Source organism: Ananas comosus, linkage group 15, assembly GCF_001540865.1.
Source record: "Ananas comosus cultivar F153 linkage group 15, ASM154086v1, whole genome shotgun sequence".
Taxonomy (NCBI): domain Eukaryota; kingdom Viridiplantae; phylum Streptophyta; class Magnoliopsida; order Poales; family Bromeliaceae; genus Ananas; species Ananas comosus.
In genome coordinates, this window is record NC_033635.1 from 7,672,784 (window position 1) to 7,691,177 (window position 18,394).

General features: G+C 36.4%; 1 protein-coding gene across 1 annotated transcript in view; it reads right to left on the minus strand.

Moving 5' to 3' along the window:
• Positions 906-18,394, minus strand: part of LOC109721414 (mitogen-activated protein kinase kinase kinase 1-like) — a 60,520-nt gene continuing 43,031 nt past the window's right edge. Inside the window, exons 7-9 of the mRNA XM_020249042.1 lie at positions 2,944-3,051; positions 1,417-1,667; positions 906-1,281 (exon numbers count right to left, since the gene is read on the minus strand). Coding sequence (XP_020104631.1) covers positions 1,464-1,667; positions 2,944-3,051 — 312 coding nt within the window. The 3' untranslated portion in view covers positions 906-1,281; positions 1,417-1,463. The remainder of the gene's footprint in view (positions 1,282-1,416; positions 1,668-2,943; positions 3,052-18,394) is intronic.

Consider the following 18,394-nt stretch of genomic DNA (forward strand, 5'->3'; position numbering starts at 1 on the left):
ATTTCAAAAGAGTTTTATATAAGAAAAACAGCGATGGGAGGAAATTTATATTTTAGTTGCGGAGACGTGAGAGCTATGTTTGATATATTGCGGAGATATGAAGGGATATGCGTCGGCGGTATCACCCCTGTAGTTTACTAGTGGAAGTCTTGCTTGTATGATTGCTTTAAGTTTATAGATGTGCAACCACCACTATTTGTATGCTCGTGATTGTCTACCATATTGTAGTGTGCTTAAGACTGCATATATGGAAGAGATTCTAAGACTGCATATATGGAAGAGATTCTGTCCGTATGGATAGAAAAAGTCTACGCACATGGCGGACCTATGCATATCCCGAGGCATGATATGTTTCAAAACTTCACCCGATTGGCTAATTGCGCAATCTGTTTGTTTCAAAATAAAAATAGTCACCTCTATCGAACTAAACCCTTTCAAATTGAAAAGGTTAATCTCGAGGCATGACAAAAAGGTTCATTGAACCAGATGTATCGCCTAAGAGAGCCCATTACTATTCGTCAAGAAAAAAGACAGGACTTTGAGGTTGCGTGTGGATTATCAAAAACTTCATAATATCACAATTAAGAACAAAATATCCGTTACCCGGCATCATCGACGATCTATTTGATCAATTTCAAGAGTCTCAAGTACACAATGATTGATCTTCTATCGGACAAAGCACCAGTTGAAAATCAAACCAAAAGACGTGCACAAAACGGCATTTAGAATGCAGTGTCGGAATTCCTTGAGGGAATTCCTCCCTTCTAGAAAGGGACAGAATGCAACCATCTTTGTGGTTGCATTTTCAAACACTAGCAGAAACCCAGTACTTGTCCGACTGCGTCGTTCGAACTCACCAATGCTCCAGCGACAATCATAGATCAATGAACTGCATTTTTAAACCCTTTTTTGGACAAATTTACTGTGATCTTCCTCGACCACGTCATGATTTATACATGGAGTTGAAAAGGCAGCTATTTTTTTTATTGTTCACAGGCCCCTTACATCTTCTATTCACAAGATAATGGAAAAAAAATGAAGATAAATAAAAAAAAATGATTACATATAAATAGACAACAAGTTGCAGCCCAACTGCAGGATAATTGACTTCGAACAAACAAGATTGACTTCGAACAAACAAGAATTTTGAGACAAAACTACATTCAAAGAAGCCATACCTAAAACCGGAAATAAAGGAAGAACCTTAGAGACTACTGCTGAAGCTCCCAATTATGCCAAGTCAGTGGCAATCCAAGCTACGGCCAGCATACTTACCAAAATCTGAAACATGAACAAACATAGAATAAATAAACAAAATAGGCACTTCTTAAAATAATTTCCCTTTTGGTAGAATGTTAGAAGATACATAAGGCGTGCACATGACATTACATAAAATCGAAGTGAGAAAGTCTCTACCAAATTGTAAATGGGCGACAACTATCACACAGAGCTAACTTTGTCTGTCAGCGCCGCCGTGTAGAGCAATTGGAAGCCGAGGAAGACCACATCGATCTCTTCACGAACGGGTGCTCCAAAAGTTGGGATGTTGAGGGTCGATCATCGGGATTTACTTTGACACATTGGCTAATGAAATCACGGGCATCTGTCGATAGAAAGTTTGGTATAGGAGGTTGTTCTCCCCGACCAATCTTGAACAAAGCTTGTGTCTGCAAATAAAAGAAAATACATGAACAGTTAAAAAAGCATTGCACTACACTAAAGTATTCCTTCAGATATATTATATGCTGAGTCGCTGACGATGCCGGGTGGGTCGCAACTTATAATTTAATACGGGATAAGTTATCAGCGATTTGTGTAATTCAGTTTTCAAGTTAAAAAATAGCTTCCAATGCTATTTCAAGTACTTGAACAGCTGTAGTGGAAACTAGTGTCCGAGTATCTTGCAGTTCCTTTCTTTGATCTTTTACTATCATGCAACACTACAGCTTCCCTCTAGTAATATAAATGTATTATGTACAGAAATCCTCCATTGCACAGGTGTGGGACATCAAACATAGGACAAAGACTGACTCAACTCAGCAACATGACAACTCCAAGAAACTAATGTTTCCTTAAGGTTTTCGCCTATATGTAGAGTGTTACTTTGCCAAAATAATGTAATCTGTATTTGATATATCCTATGCAATTATTGTACAAAAACATAAAGATCCAAATCTTTGTCCGTCATGAATTAGAAGATAGATTCTCAACTATAGGAGGTCAGCAATAACTGTAATGAGGAACATATTAGCACAATTTTTGGGCAAGCACACAATGGACACATCTCAAAGATTGACCATGGATCTCGACCTCATGCCCGAATATTTGCAGAAGGATTGAACTGAGAATGGGCCAATACTGTTTGTGCAGCAGGGCTCAGCTACAGACTGGGCATTATCATTATAGTCGGTAAATCAAGACAGACAGATATTTATAGTAACTGACCTGAGATTACGGTTTTTGCCTTACCAAGAGGCTGATTTGCAATTTACACTGAGGAACATTTATGGCATTTGCTCAACAATAGCATGATTTGTCCACAATAGGAGAGCCAATTAAAAAATTCAAACAAGAGTGCAGGAGTTACAACGGCGCTAACGATCTGGCAATCACAGCTGGATTTATGGGGAGAGTATAGCTAGCAGGCCACTTTATAATATCAGCAACTACAATGCAGCAAGGGACCTCTCCTCACCACCCAAACTTACCATAGACTCCAAGAGTAGCTGTAACTTAAAAGCTAGGAGTCTTAAAATAAAAATCTTGTGCCTTCCGATTATGACTCTCTAACATGCTAGATAGTTTTACACGATCTCTTTGATAGTTCAAACACATAGAAAAGGAAAGGAGGGGCATTCCTTTTTTCATTAATGACCCAATAACAAAGTTAACTCCCTGCGAAGCTAAAATGTAAGCAATAGTTGAATGCTAAATATTACTGACCCACTCCAGATTAGGATAGGGAAGCTGACGTGTCAGCATCTCCAAAACAGTGCAACCTAAGCTCCATATATCTGCTGCAGGCCCATATGTCCTTCTAGGATTGACAACCTGAAAATGAAAGTGTTTAGTCAGAAAGAGCTTAAACAGTTGTGCCCAAATAACATGACACCTTAAATTATTGCATGTGCAATAAATATAAAGGAAATATATAAAAAGTATAAGCAACAAAACAAACATTTAGCTATTTTGTTTCCCTGCTAAGAATGATACATGAGGACTCCGAAAACAATGGCAATGTAACTTAGAAAAGTATAATTATTGTCTCAATTTAACTTCAAACAACCGGTTTGACTGAAAAACTTGAAATAAGGACTGAATATAAAAAAAGTTTGAATTTGAAACAATGCAACTAATTTGCAAAATAACAGATGAAAGCATGCTTGCTGATTCCCTTTATTCAATTGTTTCAATAATACTAACAAGAATGATGAAACAAACTTTTTCCTGTGATCAAAACGTAATGATGGTTCTACCACATAACAGGTGGTCCTTTTAACAATAACAAATTAGGCTGAATATAACAATCCATATTAGATTTTGTATAGCACTGAAAAGATACTTAAAATAGCAATCTAAAATTTCAAATTACTGCCTATGATCTCATTAAATTGTTATAAACTAACAGGCAGATGCACATTATATCAGTTTATGTCACAGAGAAACCTGGAAAAAGAATGGTTGCCAGTTAAAAATGTGATTTTATTAGACTAAATGAGATTATTGAATACTTCACATTTGAAATTTATTCACAATTGAGAACTTATGGAAGTTTTGAGTTACCAGCCTACTTTCCTAAAGGGTATTGACTACTTTCAGGGAATACATTTAAGTAGGAAAATTAGTTCAGTTTACCAGTTTATGTAGGATCTGCAAACACTAAGGATTGACAGGGCCGCCCCATGCTGACCGTGCCGTATTGTGCTGAGGCCATGTTGGCATGTAGCATGAAGCCATGCTAACACCTTAGCAACAAATTTTTTTTTTTTTGCTTGAATTTTTCATGCATTTTGATTTTTTTTTTTTTTTTGAGAATAAAAACCTTTAGAAAGGATTTTCTATATTTGAAATATGTAGATCTTGTAAATCTACTGGCAGTTTGACCAATTAATGAGTTCCATTGTACAATGAGACCAAATTTTCGTGAAAAAATACAAGATGATTTTTCTCAATTTTTTATTCATCATTATAGATCTAGTGAATTTACAGACAGTAGTGGTTTTCTAGGAAGTTTTCATGCATATACTTTCATCCTATATATAAAAGTTATTTTTAATTATTAAGATCTTTAAGACTCTATTCTTAACATTGTACAAGATATAACACTTCAGCCATTTTTCATGAAAATTTTATAAAAATACCCGTGCCAATGTGTGTCGTGGTGCTAGTGGCGTGCCACTGTGCTATGGGTATGCTGTTATTGGTATGCACGAGGGGCAGTGCCACTGTGTCATGAATGGCACAGCAATCCTTGCATACACTGTTATGGGTATGCTGGAATCACCAAGATCCAAATTGCATTCCAGTGCAACCAACATAAAAATGGATCAGGTCTGACAAAGGTATAAAAAAATAAATAAAATAAACCAATGCATAAACAATCTACTAAATTTATAGTCATAAACAAGTTCAATTAGGTCAATCAACTAAGTCATAACTAGGAACTGGAAAGGAAAATATTCTAGGGGTACAAGTCTATAACAAGTGAAACTTTGTAGTGCACACAAATATCTAAATAAATAGCGACTGACATATCTTGCCTAGTTAGGAGCAAGCAACTCATGAGCAATATAGTAACTCATGAGCAATATAGTCTACACTATAAGAAACCAATCATGTTCTATAAGGTGTTTGAACTTGCAGCTTTCTACCATGTAATACCCTAGACTAGATAATTATTTGTTTGGGACCATTTTTAAAAAAAAATTGGACCCTTTTGTAATTTGTAATAGTAGAAGGGCTTGGCAGAATTTTGTTCAAAATTAAACCCTAATTAACTGACTCCATCTCTCTCTTCCCCCCCTGTACAGAGATCTCTCTCGTGGTCCCTCGTCCACACAGACATGCTCCACGTCACTCCCCACATTCGTGCTCTCTCTCTTCTCCCTCTCGCTCGAGCGCACGTTGTCCTTGGTCGCCGCCACACTCCTCAATCATTGACAGCATTGTTCGGTTCATCATCGACGTCGTTTGGTTCATTGTCTACGGCACTTCGCTCGCCGTCGTCTTCTTCATCGTCTTTCAAAAGGTTCTGAAGTTTGACTCTCTATGCATTTCGACTGGATAGCTTGTTATGGAAAGTCAAAATGTTATGGAAAGTCAAAATTGTATATATTATGTTTCTATTTAGCTAGCATAGTTTAAGGCATCTTTTCTTAGAGATCTTTCCTTAGAGATCTTTCCTTATTAAATATCTTATTATAGAAATATTTATGTATATATATCTTTGTAATTCATTATTGAATGAATAAGAAGAATTTGTATTCTCTGTGTTCTTTTCTTCATGGTATCAGAGCAAAACCCTAATTCTAGGGTATAGCGATCCAGTGCTGTCTTTCTCCCTCACCGGATCTCATCGGCGCTACAGTACCGCTACAGTGCGCTACAGTATTGGTGTTATTGCTGCAGTCTAAGGTTCGTGCATCTGGTTCCTGTTTTTTGATCCTTAGGTGACATACCTAGGGTTGCTTATTTGCCTCGCATCGAGGTGTAGAGTGCAGCCCTGAGAGCTGCTTTGTGACTTGGTCTCGTTGTCCAAGACGCCATGTCTGAAACTGTGTCTGCTAAGAGTTAGCCAAAATCTGTGATTGCTGATGTGATCCCAATAATGACCAAAATCACATAACACAAACTCACCGGCTCCAATTATCTGGAATAGAGCAAGACAGTTCGTGTTTATCTACGAAGCATTGATAAGGATGATCACCTAACTAGCGATCCACCGGACGATGATACAAAGCAAGCTTGGTTGAGGGAAGATGCTCGGTTGTTCTTACAACTCAGGAACTCCATTCAAAGTGAGGTAATTAATCTAATTAATCATTGTGAGTTTGTGAAAGAATTGATGGATTATTTAGATTTTTTATACTCTGGCAAAGGGAACCTCTCCCGCATATATGATGTTTGTAAGGCATTTTACCGATCTGAGAAGCAGGATAGGTCTCTCACAGCCTATTTTATGGACTTTAAACGTGTTTATGAAGAGCTTAATGTTTTGTTACCCTTTAGTCCTGATGTAAAAGTGCAGCAGGTTCAACGCGAGCAAATGGCGGTTATGAGTTTTCTTGCTGTCTTACCCCCAGAATTTGAGATAGCTAAATCTCAGATTCTTTCTAGCTCTGAGATTTCCTCTTTGCATGATACTTTCACCCAAGTACTTTGTACGGAGACTCCTCAATTTTCTCAATCTACTAATAGCGCGCTTGTGAGTCACAATGATAATGGACGGCATAATAATAGAGGGGGCAATAGAGGGATTATTGCCAATAGAGGTAATCACCGTCATGGAGAGACTACCTCTAATCGAGATTTTGGAGTTGTTTGCTATTACTGTCATGAACCTGGTCATACAAAGCGCACATGTTTGAAACTTCAAAATAAGAACCAACGATCTCAGATGGCCAACATGGCAGCCGAGGAGTATACAACCCCATCCTCAGAGAAAACCATTTTGGTGTCTGCTGAAGAATTTGCACAATTCTCCCAATATCAGGCATCCTTAAAGTCCACCAATTCCCCTGTCACTGCACTCTCCGAGTCAGGTAAATCCACATCATGCCTTGTGTCTTCCCATTCCAAATGGGTCATTGATTCTGTTGATACAGACCATATGACAGGTAACTCTAGTCTTTTATCTGCCTTTCAGTCTCATATAACATCTTCTACTTTTACTTTAGCTGATGGATCTACCTCGTGTCATGGGTTCTAGCATTGGAAACCCAACGTCATCAATTTCTTTGTCATCTGTTTTATGTTTACCCCAGTTTTCTTTCAATTTACTATCTGTTAGTAAACTCACCCGAGCTTTGAATTGTTGTGTCTCATTTTTTCCCGATCATTGTTTGTTTCAGGATCTTACGACGAAGCAGATTATTGGTAGAGGACATGAGTCTGGAGGTCTCTATATCCTTGACAACCAGGTGCCGAGGTCTCTTGCTTACTCCAGTAATTTAACTCCTTTTGAAGTCCATTATCGGTTGGGACATCCTTCGTTATCCACCTTAAAGAAATTGTTTCCGTAGTTTCAGTCTTTGTCCAGTCTAGAGTGTGAGTCATGTCAGTTTGCTAAGCATCATCGTTTACCTGTCTAGAGTCAATAAATGGGCATCGTCCCCTTTTGAGTTAGTTCATTCTGATATTTGGGGTCCGTGTCCTATTGTTTCCAAATCAGGATTTAAGTATTTCGTTACCTTTGTGGATGATTATTCTCGTGTTACTTGGTTATATTAATGAAAAATCGTTCAGAACTATTCTCAATTTTGTGCCTTTTGTACTGAAATCAAAACACAATTTAATGTTTCTGTGCGTATATTGCGAAGTGACAATGCCAAAGAATACTTTTCAGAAAATTTTCACAGTTATATGACACAGAATGGCATCCTTCATCAATCCTCATGTGTTGACACTCCATCCCAAAATGGAGTTGCTGAAAGAAAAAACCAGCATCTCCTTGAGGTAGCTCGTGCCTTTCTTTTTCAAATGAAAGTTCCCAAACAATTTTGGGCTAATGCAGTTTCCACGGCTTGTTTTCTGATTAATCGCATGCCTTCGTCTGTCTTGGATGGTGATATTCCTTATACTGTTTTGTTTCCATCTAAATCTTTATTTCCTATTGAACCTCGTCTTTTTGGTAGTACGTGTTTTGTGCGAGATGTTCGTCCACAGGTAACTAAATTGGATCCAAAGTCTCTTAAGTGCATCTTTCTTGGGTACTCTCGTCTGCAAAAGGAGTATCGATGCTTCTCTCCTACTCTCGATCGATATATTGTGTCTGCCGATGTTACATTTTTTGAATCTACTCCATTCTTTCCTCTCTCATCTACTTATGAAAATGATGGGGAGGAAGATGATCTCCTTGTTTATACTGTCAGACAAGTGTCCAGTCCTGCAACTGCTATTCCTGCTCCATCGGCAACTGTTCAACCCCCTATTGTTCATGTCTATTCTAGGAGATTGGCGACTCCTGACTCAGATCCTCCACCAGCTTCTTCGTCGGAAGATCCACTCACCACCGACCTTGCCTCTGGCTCTGATCTTCCGATTGCTCTTCGCAAAGGCAAACGTAATTGTACCTACCCTATTTCATCGTTCGTTTGTTATGACCGTTTGTCATCCTCTTCTCATTGCTTCATTACCTCTCTGGAGTCAGTTTCTGTTCCTAAATCTGTTGTGGAAGCTTTGTCCTATGAAGCACGGATACTTCGAATTTCATGCCGTACCCGTATCGGATACGTATCGGATACCGATACGCGCCCGATACGCGCCCGATACGTGTCCGATACGGGAATGAAGTATCCGGCAATTTTAAAAAATTAAAAAATATCGGATACGGCTCGGATACGGCTCGGATACGTGAGGGATACGGGGGGATACGGGGGGGACACGGCTAGCTTCTTTTTTAGTCTAAAATGATCGAAACTTAAAATTTTTTTAAAAGCTTACGTCCAAACTTATTGGAAAGAAGGAAAAGAGTGAGAAAAACGTCAATCTCTGTTCAATTTGTCATTTCATCTATCTTTTTGCTCTTGAATGGTAGAAGACGCTTTTTGCTATTGAATGGTAGAAGGCTCTCCCTCTCGTTCTATCTTCACACAGTATTTACTCTCTTTCATCTAATTTGTCAACCTAGCATTAAGCAACAAAGGCTATAGAAAATATTATTTTTTTTCCTTTTCTATTAAATTGTTAGCATATTTTTTTTATTACTAATTTAATAATAGAACTAACAAAACATACATATATATTGAATGGCTAATTATTTAGTTTATGCGACTACATATCTATTGTTATCATTTGATCAAGTTGGATGATAGTTGGTTTGATACTTTTTGAGTTATTATTTTATATGATTGATTATCTTTTTTTATGAACATATGTAGAACAATTATACAAGTTAATGCATATTAGAATATATTCCTTAATATAGTCCAGATATCCTGATTGTTCTCAATATATTATTACATATAATCAACATATATTTAAATATATTTAAAATAATATTTTATTCAAGTATATTCCGCGTATCGTATCCTAGAAGTTTTAGGAATTGCCGTATCGCCGTATCCGTATCGTGTCGTATCCGTATCCCCGTATCCGTATCTGTGCAACATAGGCTTTGTCTCATCCTGGCTGGCGTGCTGCAATGGAAGAGGAAATGATGGCTTTAGACGCCAATGGTACTTGGGAACTGGTACCCTTACCTGCCGGTAAGCGAGCTATTGGTTGCAAATGGGTATTCACTGTGAAAATGAATCCAGATGGTTCTGTAGCTCGCCTCAAAGCCCGCCTTGTTGCCAAAGGCTATGCTCATACTTATGGGGTTGATTATTTCGACACTTTTTCTCATGTGGCTAAACTTGCTTCTATTCGCTTATTTATTTCGTTGGCGGCCACATCTAATTAGGTTTTACACCAGCTGGACATTAAAAATACTGTTCTCCACAGTGATCTTCAAGAAGAGGTATATATAGAGCAACCACCTGGTTTTGTTGCTCAGGGGGAGTTGGGTCGAGTTTGTAGACTTCGGAAGTCTTCGAGCTTGAAGCAAAGTCCTCGAGCTTGGTTTGGCAGATTCAGTGAAGTAGTCCAGGAGTTTGGCATGAAGAAAAGTAAGTGTGATCATTCTGTGTTTTATAGACATTCTGAGACTGGTCTAATTCTATTAGTAGTGTATGTGGATGATATTGTCATCACTGGGAATGACACTGCAGGAATCTCATCTCTCAAGTTGTTTCTTCAAACCCAATTTCAGACAAAGGACTTGGGAGTGTTGAAGTACTTTTTGGGTATTGAAGTTACAAGATGCAAAAGAGGCATCTTTTTATCTCAAAGGAAATATGTGCTTGACTTACTAGCAGAAACAGAAAAATTGGGAGCTAAACCTTGCAGTGCACCAATGGATCCTAATCTCCAACTTACAGCTAATCATGATGAATTGTTTGAAGATCCAGAAAGGTATAGGAGATTAGTTGGCAAATTGAACTATCTTACAGTGACTCGACCAGATATTGCATAGTCTGTCAGTGTGTTAAGTCAGTTTATGTCTTCTCCGATTGTTACTCATTGGAAAGCTTTGGGACAAATTTTGTGTTATCTGAAGGGAGCTCCAGGGCGTGGTATCTTGTACAAGAACCATGGACATTCAAATATTGAATACTTTTCAGATGCAGATTGGGCGGGTTCAAAGGTTGATAGGAGATCGACTACAGGATATTGTGTTTTTGTTGGAGGTAACTTGGTGTCGTGGAGAAGTAAAAAGCAGAGTGTTGTCTCCCGTTCAAGTGCTGAATCAGAATACAGGGCTATGGCACAATTTGTGTGTGAAGTAATGTGGATACAACAATTATTGGATGGGTTGGTCTTAAGAATCCACAACCCATTAAATTATGGTGTGATAATCAAGCTGCTCTCTATATTGCCTCTAATCCTGTATTTCATGAGCGAACTAAACATATTGAGATTGATTGTCACTTTATTCGTGAAAAGATACAATATAAGATCATTTCAACAAGGTATATCAAGACTGGAGACCAGTTGGGGGATATCTTCACAAAAGCTTTGAATGGAGCTCGGGTTGACTACATTTGTAACAAGTTGGGCATGATTAATATCTATGCTCCAACTTGAGGGGGAGTGTTATGGAAAGTCAAAATGTTATGGAAAGTCAAAATTGTATATATTATGTTCCTATTTAGCTAGCATAGTTTAAGGCATCTTTTCTTAGAGATCTTTCCTTATTAAATATCTTATTATAGAAATATTTATGTATATATATCTTTGTAATTCATTATTGAATGAATAAGAAGAATTTGTATTTTCTTTGTATTCTCTTCTTCACTTATAACCTATCTTTTCGAGATAAGCGACCTAACACCCGTTAGTTTATTTTTTATAAAATTATAGAAATATGTTATGACAGAAAATTTTCTTTTTGTATAGTTTTTCTAAAATAAGAATTAAGCGTGCTTATATAAATTACAAATCGTTGAATGAAAAAGATTTCTAGAAAGTTTTGATTTGACTGTTGTGCAATTTTAGAAAATATGTACTTTAAAAATTGTGCTTATTTAATAAAAAATCAGTATTTGATAGTTTGTTTTCTTTCAAATTGTTGACTGGTAAACAATTTCGAAGTCGTGATATCTCTTGGTATATTGCTGTAATGATGTTGGCCATGTCGACATGAATTTTGTGATAGATATAAGCTTTAATTTTGAGATGCACCTCCGAGTGTAATTTTTTGACACGCCTTCGGTATGAAATTATACCTTATTATTTAGGAAATTTTCTATTTTGCATTCTTAATCCGACTAATGTGGTGTATGGTTGCTTACCCAAGTATTGTATCTGATCAGCTTATTGGGAATTGGTATGAGTGAATGTTAGAAATGAACTGTACTGTTAGCTTATGTATATAAAAATAATTAGACTATTGAACTTATAGTGAGTGAACATTTAGTTATTGTATTTTGAAATTTTACAAGTTTTGAGTAGAAGATTATCAACTGTATAAGTCAAAACATATGGATTTTGAATTTCTTTTAGTTTAATTTTGGTACCATTTGTTTTGTAGCCTTGCATATTTGTAACTAATTAATTGCATATATGCGGCGCCTGTTATGCCTTGGTTTTGGGGCATGAAGGAATTTGTGGTGTCAGAGAATAGGTTTAAGGTTCATAGGAATAGTAGCAAATTGAACAATAGGATAATAAGGTTCATCTTAGGACATGCGAGAATGTGCGAGAGGGGTAGACTTTTGGATTTGGAGGGTTGGAACTTTAATTTTGTTTTCTATTTTTTTGTTGTCTTACCAACCATTGGTCTTCTCTCTGGTCTTCAAAATCTTCTTATTCGACTCTTATGAGTAATCGTGATTGAAATTCCTTATTTTTGTCTTAACAATATTTTTGAACTAATGTGTATTCTTTTTATTCATCTCTTTGGCTAATCTTTGTTCTTTGTTTGATCATGAGCTATCATTAATCCAGATAAGGTTCTAATCTTTTTATTTTGATTCACAATTTTGATGTATAAGCTTAGAATCTTGCCATTACACTTCTTTCATCAAAGTTCCTTTCACATGAAAAATGTTATGATTATGAATTCGATTTCTAATGTGTTCTATTTTATTCTTTGATTATGTGATTGAGAAATTATTTTGTGCCTTCTCACATGTTTCCCTCTTAGTGCAATCTTCTATCTACGTGAGTAGGTATTTCCTTCCATAAACTAATTATATCATTTTATTGTTGTTCCATTTCTTGATTAAGCACTTTGTTTAGCCTATATTAATTGATGCTTTGGCAACTTGATCAACCTATGGAATAGGATGATTGTACATAGTGATTGTATTTAGATCAATATTTCGAATGATTTATCTTTAGTTGTGCTAGACCTTTATGATATGATGATTAACCATTTCATATGACTTTTTGTCCGTCCTCTCATGATGGATATGTCATGGCTAGATTTTAGCCAATTGCCCGAAGAATTAGTTGTGTTCTTGAATGATATATATATTGATAAATTTGATTTTAAGATCATAGGATGATATAATTGAGATTATAAATTAATTGACTCATAATTCTTAGGACTAAAGAACTATTAGTAATATGTATGGTATTTTATCGAGGCTACAGTGAGTAATTTAAATTGTTTCATAAGTAATATATTGGCATAAAAGAAAGGGATAATTGCCTATATACCCCTCAAAACTTCTGAAATATCTAATATACCCCTATTTTTTTTGTTTCAAATATACCCCTCACATATTTCTCCGTCATTCAAAAAAAAAACACTGTTGTTAGTACCCGTTAAGTCATCTTGGGTTAAATCCGGGTTAAATTTCTACCAAGTTAAAAAAAAAAAGTCAAAATACCTCTTTTACCCTTAACTTAAGGGCAAATAAGAAAAGTTGGTGACAGTAGAAGGTATATTTGAAAGGTAAAATACTAATTTCACAGAGCTAATGATTGTTCTTAACAGTTCATTAATAGAATCTAACTTTAGGGGTATATTTAAAAGAGCTTGCAATGTTAAAAAGTTATTTTTAATATTAGCCTTCTAAGATGGATAAATAAGAAAGTAGGGAACCTTACATGGTTACATAAGAAAATTGCCCCTAAAGAGAAATAGAGGTTAATTATAAGTGACTTGCTTAAAATTTAGAGTCCAAAATATGATATCGTGAAAAGAAGAGGAATGTCATTGTCGGATTTCAAATATTTACGATATTGGGAAAGGATTTTTCTTACGCAATCACTGATATGATAATACATGAGTATTAAAGATTATAATTTTCTCTCGGTTTGTTGAATTAAATACAAATCGAAAGATGAGGATCACATTTGTAAACTTTTATCATATGCGAGTGACATTACAAACAGTAGTATTGTAGCTGTAACAACACCCATACATTTATTTCTTTTATTTGGACCCCAATTCCTTTGAAATTTGGACCTTTTTATAGATATTAAGAGTTGAGGGCTTGGCGGCATTTTGTGTTAATTAATCCCTAGTTTCAATTCCCTCTCATATTTGTATCACCCTACTGCTCCCTCTCATGCCATACATCGACTCGTCCTCCCTCTCATGCCGCACCTCTCCCTTGCACACACACGCACGCGCGTGACGCCGTTTGATCATCGCCGTCGTCGTCATCGTCATCCGTGGCCGCCGCCGCCGCACTTGTCATCTATCGACATTTTGGTGGTGGCCACACTCCTCATCTATCGACATTTTTAGTTCGCCGTCAACGACATCTCGTCGTCATTGTTTTCATCTTTAAGAAGGTTCCTTTCTTTTCATTTTTGTCCCTACACCTATTCTTGAGAGCATCAAATTTTCTTATCCATATTTATGTGATTATTTTTAGGTGTTCTTCTCTAGATGATTAGAATAAAAATCATTAAAATCTGTTTTGTATCGATCTAAAATCATTGTTGATTCTACTGTTATCTTTATCTTGTATCTTCATGAATTTCAGTTGTGTGATTTCCCTATATTCTACATGTTATTCGGAATGCCCTCTCGGTTTCGACAAAATGCCTAAGAGAAAGCAAACGTCATTTTTGTTTCCAGTTTTGATCCCATCTTATTGCAGTTTGTGAACGTATGTTTCAACATCTGAAAATCATTGTTTCGAGCACTAGAACCTTAGTTTAATAATTAAAGCTGCATTCACATTTTCTTGTTCCCTTGAATTGTCTAGTTCTTGGAACCCTTCCTTTTTCTTGATTAATAATTAAATTTTCGTTTAGTTATTAATCTAAATCTCCTTCGTGCTCCATCTCAACCTATTTGCATGCATTTGTAACCGACCTTGTCAACCTATGTGAGCCTATCCGAATTTAATTGTTTGTATAAGCTTTCTTCTAAATGCTTATGTCATCTTTGTAATTTTATTTTAGGTAGCTTATAGAGAATCATAATTCTTAATTTAGATTTCGATGATTGACTCCCTTCGCATTTTCGACTGGATAGCTTCTTAGCTTAGAAGCTACTTTTAAGAGACACCCGTTAGTATTTTCGCAAAATAATTTAGAAAAATATTTTGATTGTGCGAAAATCTTTATTTTGTATATTTTAAAATTCAGGGTTGTTAAGCGTATTATTAAACATTTTTGGAAAATAAGTTTCAACTTTGATTAATAGGTTCCATAATAATAGAATTTTGAAGTTTGATAATATGTTCTATAAATTAGTGGTTGGATAAGCATTTTTTTGAATTATAATTTCTCTTGGAATTCTAGTATACTAATGTTGGCCTTGTCGACATGTGCTCTATTATAGAAGTTAGCTTCGTCTCTGTATTGCGCCTTCGGGTGCATGCCGCCTTTATTCTATATTTGCACTTTCGAGTGCCTCTGTTCTGTATATGAACCTTTGGCTGCCTCTATTCTGCATTTGTGGTTATGGGTGCCTCTGGATCTCGCCAACGAATCATACTATATAGTTAGTTATCAAAGACTTAATTTTTATTTCTTTTATTTGCTGAAAAGGAAAAATACTTTGTTAATTATAGTCCCTTTTGATATAAATTTTAAATTTTGATAATCTCTGTTTTTCTGAAATTTTGTAAACGAAAAGCCAGTCACTTAAATTAGTTTCTGTATGAAAATTTACTTCATAGCTTTTGTATTTATTTATTTGTATGCTTAATCTGACTAATGTGGTGTATGATTGCTTACCCAGGTATCGAGACTGTTTTGCCGGGTGGGGGCGGAACTGAGTAAACATTAGACGTAGTTATTATTTGAATTTATTTTCTTTTGCTTTTATGTATGGTGTAGCCAGATGTGAATAATTGAACTTCGTAAACTATCATCAGGTTTTATTTTGCTTATGTTTCGTCGTTCTTCTCTTTGCCTCGCATAATTATTATTTTGGTATTTGTTGGACCAAATTTTTGTTTGTGTTTTGTAGTTAACTTTCGTTTTATATATGTGAGAAATTATTTTAAATCTAGTTGAAATTTAGTTGTTAATCTCATATTTTTCGTTCTTTGGATTTTGCAGAATTTTTGTGATCTCCATTGTCTGTTTTCTATTTGATTCTGTAGCCTTTCGTATTTGCTATTTTAGCAGGTATGCGGATTCTGTTACGCCTTAGATTTGGGGCGTGACAAAAATTGTTTGGAGAATACTGAACGTTAGCAAATTGTAAGGTTCCAGTGTAAGAATAGTATTTTAAGCTATTCTGGAAGTTTTGATTGTTGTCTGAACTGTGCCGACCTGTTTCCGGAGCTAGATAAGCGCGAGAACAGGTTTTTGACATCAAAATCTGCAAACTGCAGTTTTTGGTGTTGAGTACCGGTACTGGCTTTGAGGTACCGGAACTCAGTAGAAAGCAGATTTGGGCTGTTCTCGGGTTTTGTGAAACCAAATTGTGTACGGTACTGAGCCGAGTACCAGTACTGCATCGGGGGGTTACCGGAACGCAGCAAAAACCAAAATTTCCAACGTTCGGATTTTGCGGAACCAACCTTCGGGTACCAGAACTACCGAGTACCGGTGCTCCATTTCGTGTACTGGTACTCAATGCTGCAGAGACTGTTTCATGCAGTGTGTAATTTCTGAATTTTTGAAGGGCCTAGGGAGATATTGTTACATCATGTATTATATCCCTTCATCCCCCTCATTTGCTCTCTTTGTGCTGATTTTAGAGAGAGAAGAAGGTGAGTTTGCTCTCTCTCTTGGATTTCTTCCTCCCAACCCCTGAATTCTTGGGTTTGATCTCTTTTTCTTTATCTTCCTCTTTGAAGCTTTGCCACTAGGCCTTGGAAGGGAGCTCGGGATTGAAGAGAGGATCTTGTTTGAGGATTAAACTCCAACCCTAGCATCATATAGATTGGTTTGGAACTTTATTTGAGGTTAGTAATCTTTTTGCATGTTCTAATTGTGAACTTTGCAAAAATTTTGGTAGAAAACCTAGTTTGGATGAAACTAGGGTTTATTTTTGGGGTTTCTTGAGTTTGAGCTTTTGGAGTTGAATTGATGGGTATAGAACACTCTTTTAGGTTGGATTTGAAGATCCTTCACTTTGGTTTGGACCTTGGACAAATTTTGTTTGATTAAAGGTAATTTTCACTTATTTTCTACTTGATTTTTGGTGAATTTCATGGTAAGCTTTTTAGAAGCTTGTAATCCCTTTGGGAATTTTTCTTAGGGTGTTAGAAGTCTAGAGGACAATTTTGTTTGGAGAAACAATCAAGTTTTGAAGGGTATCCGGTGGGATTGACCTCACCAAAATGGGTGAACTCGTCCTATGTCTTCTATCCTGTTATAGGATTTAATAGATGCATTTTCATGTTATTCATGACATCATACAATTTTTGAACACATGACATATGTTATATATGAAATTTTGCATTCTACATAACATGACATATTCATGTTATATATGAAATTTTGCATTCTCTATGTAGTAGAGGGCTTGTGATAAACAACATGCATATCATGGCATATGAATGGTATTATTCTCTTGATCTAATATATGTATGCATGTTAGAGATGAGTAGTAGCATCCTATGAAACACTACATGACTAGTGGAACTATTGGGCTTAAACTTGCATGGGAACTTTATTTTACATTTGCTATAGTTAAGGAAAACATGATATATTGCATGTAAATGACAAGTTGTAAAGCTAAGTATATTTGTACTTAACCAAGATGAACAACGAGAGATGACATCATGACATTGTACTCGACTTCTAGGTCGTTAATTGATATTCCATATTTTAGACATGACGAAAGAGTTTCCTACGCATCCGATTATGCTTGTTGGGCTCATTTGCACAAGCTAGTGAGGGTCGCTCCCTACAAGCCGGCACTCCGGAGTTAGCCTTTGCGACATCATGCTCGCCCGTGCTGGATTGGGCGCTGAAGAGGTTGCCGTGGGCGACACTCATTCCTAGAGGGGGAATGTTCACTACCACGGGGCCATTAGGCACGACACAAGTCGGGACAATACATTGTGTAAGTCCCCGATGATTGGGTAATTATAATTAAACTTAACATTGTATATCACCACGAGTTGATGCATTCATAGTGTTTGGACATACTAGTTGACATTACACACTCATATATTGACAGTGGTAGAACCTTATACATGTCCAGTTAATATAGATGTTTAGAGGCATCGTAGTATTAGAATTTATAATTCTTTATTCTATTCATGCTTTACCTTTAGCTATTTCTACTTTTGCCTCATTTGACCTAATAGTGTAATTCACTTTTCTCGGCAGCTTACCCACTGAGAACTATTGTTTAATAGTTCTCACCCCCATGTGCTTGTTGATTTTGTTTCTGAGTCATCCACTACGAGAGAGGCCGGAGACCGCGACAAGGGGTTAGCGACTAGCTAGAGCCTCTTGGGAGTTGCTTAGGTGGATTCAGGACACCTTTCTTTTGTTTTAGTCATGAAAGGTGTCTTAGATCATTTTGTGTAGAATTTACCCTGGATTCATGAGATGTACTTTTGTTCTTGACTTATTGTATATCTTATGAGAGGTTTATATTTCTTGTTGTTTCTTGTAGTAATTGTTGGCTTATTATATAGTTTATTTACTCATGCTCTGATTATCATGTTAGGATTATTTCTTTCCTCTCTTTATTGTTTGTTTTGTGATAGACGCCTTGTGTGCACCGGGGGTGACTTGTGCACACGGCAAGTCT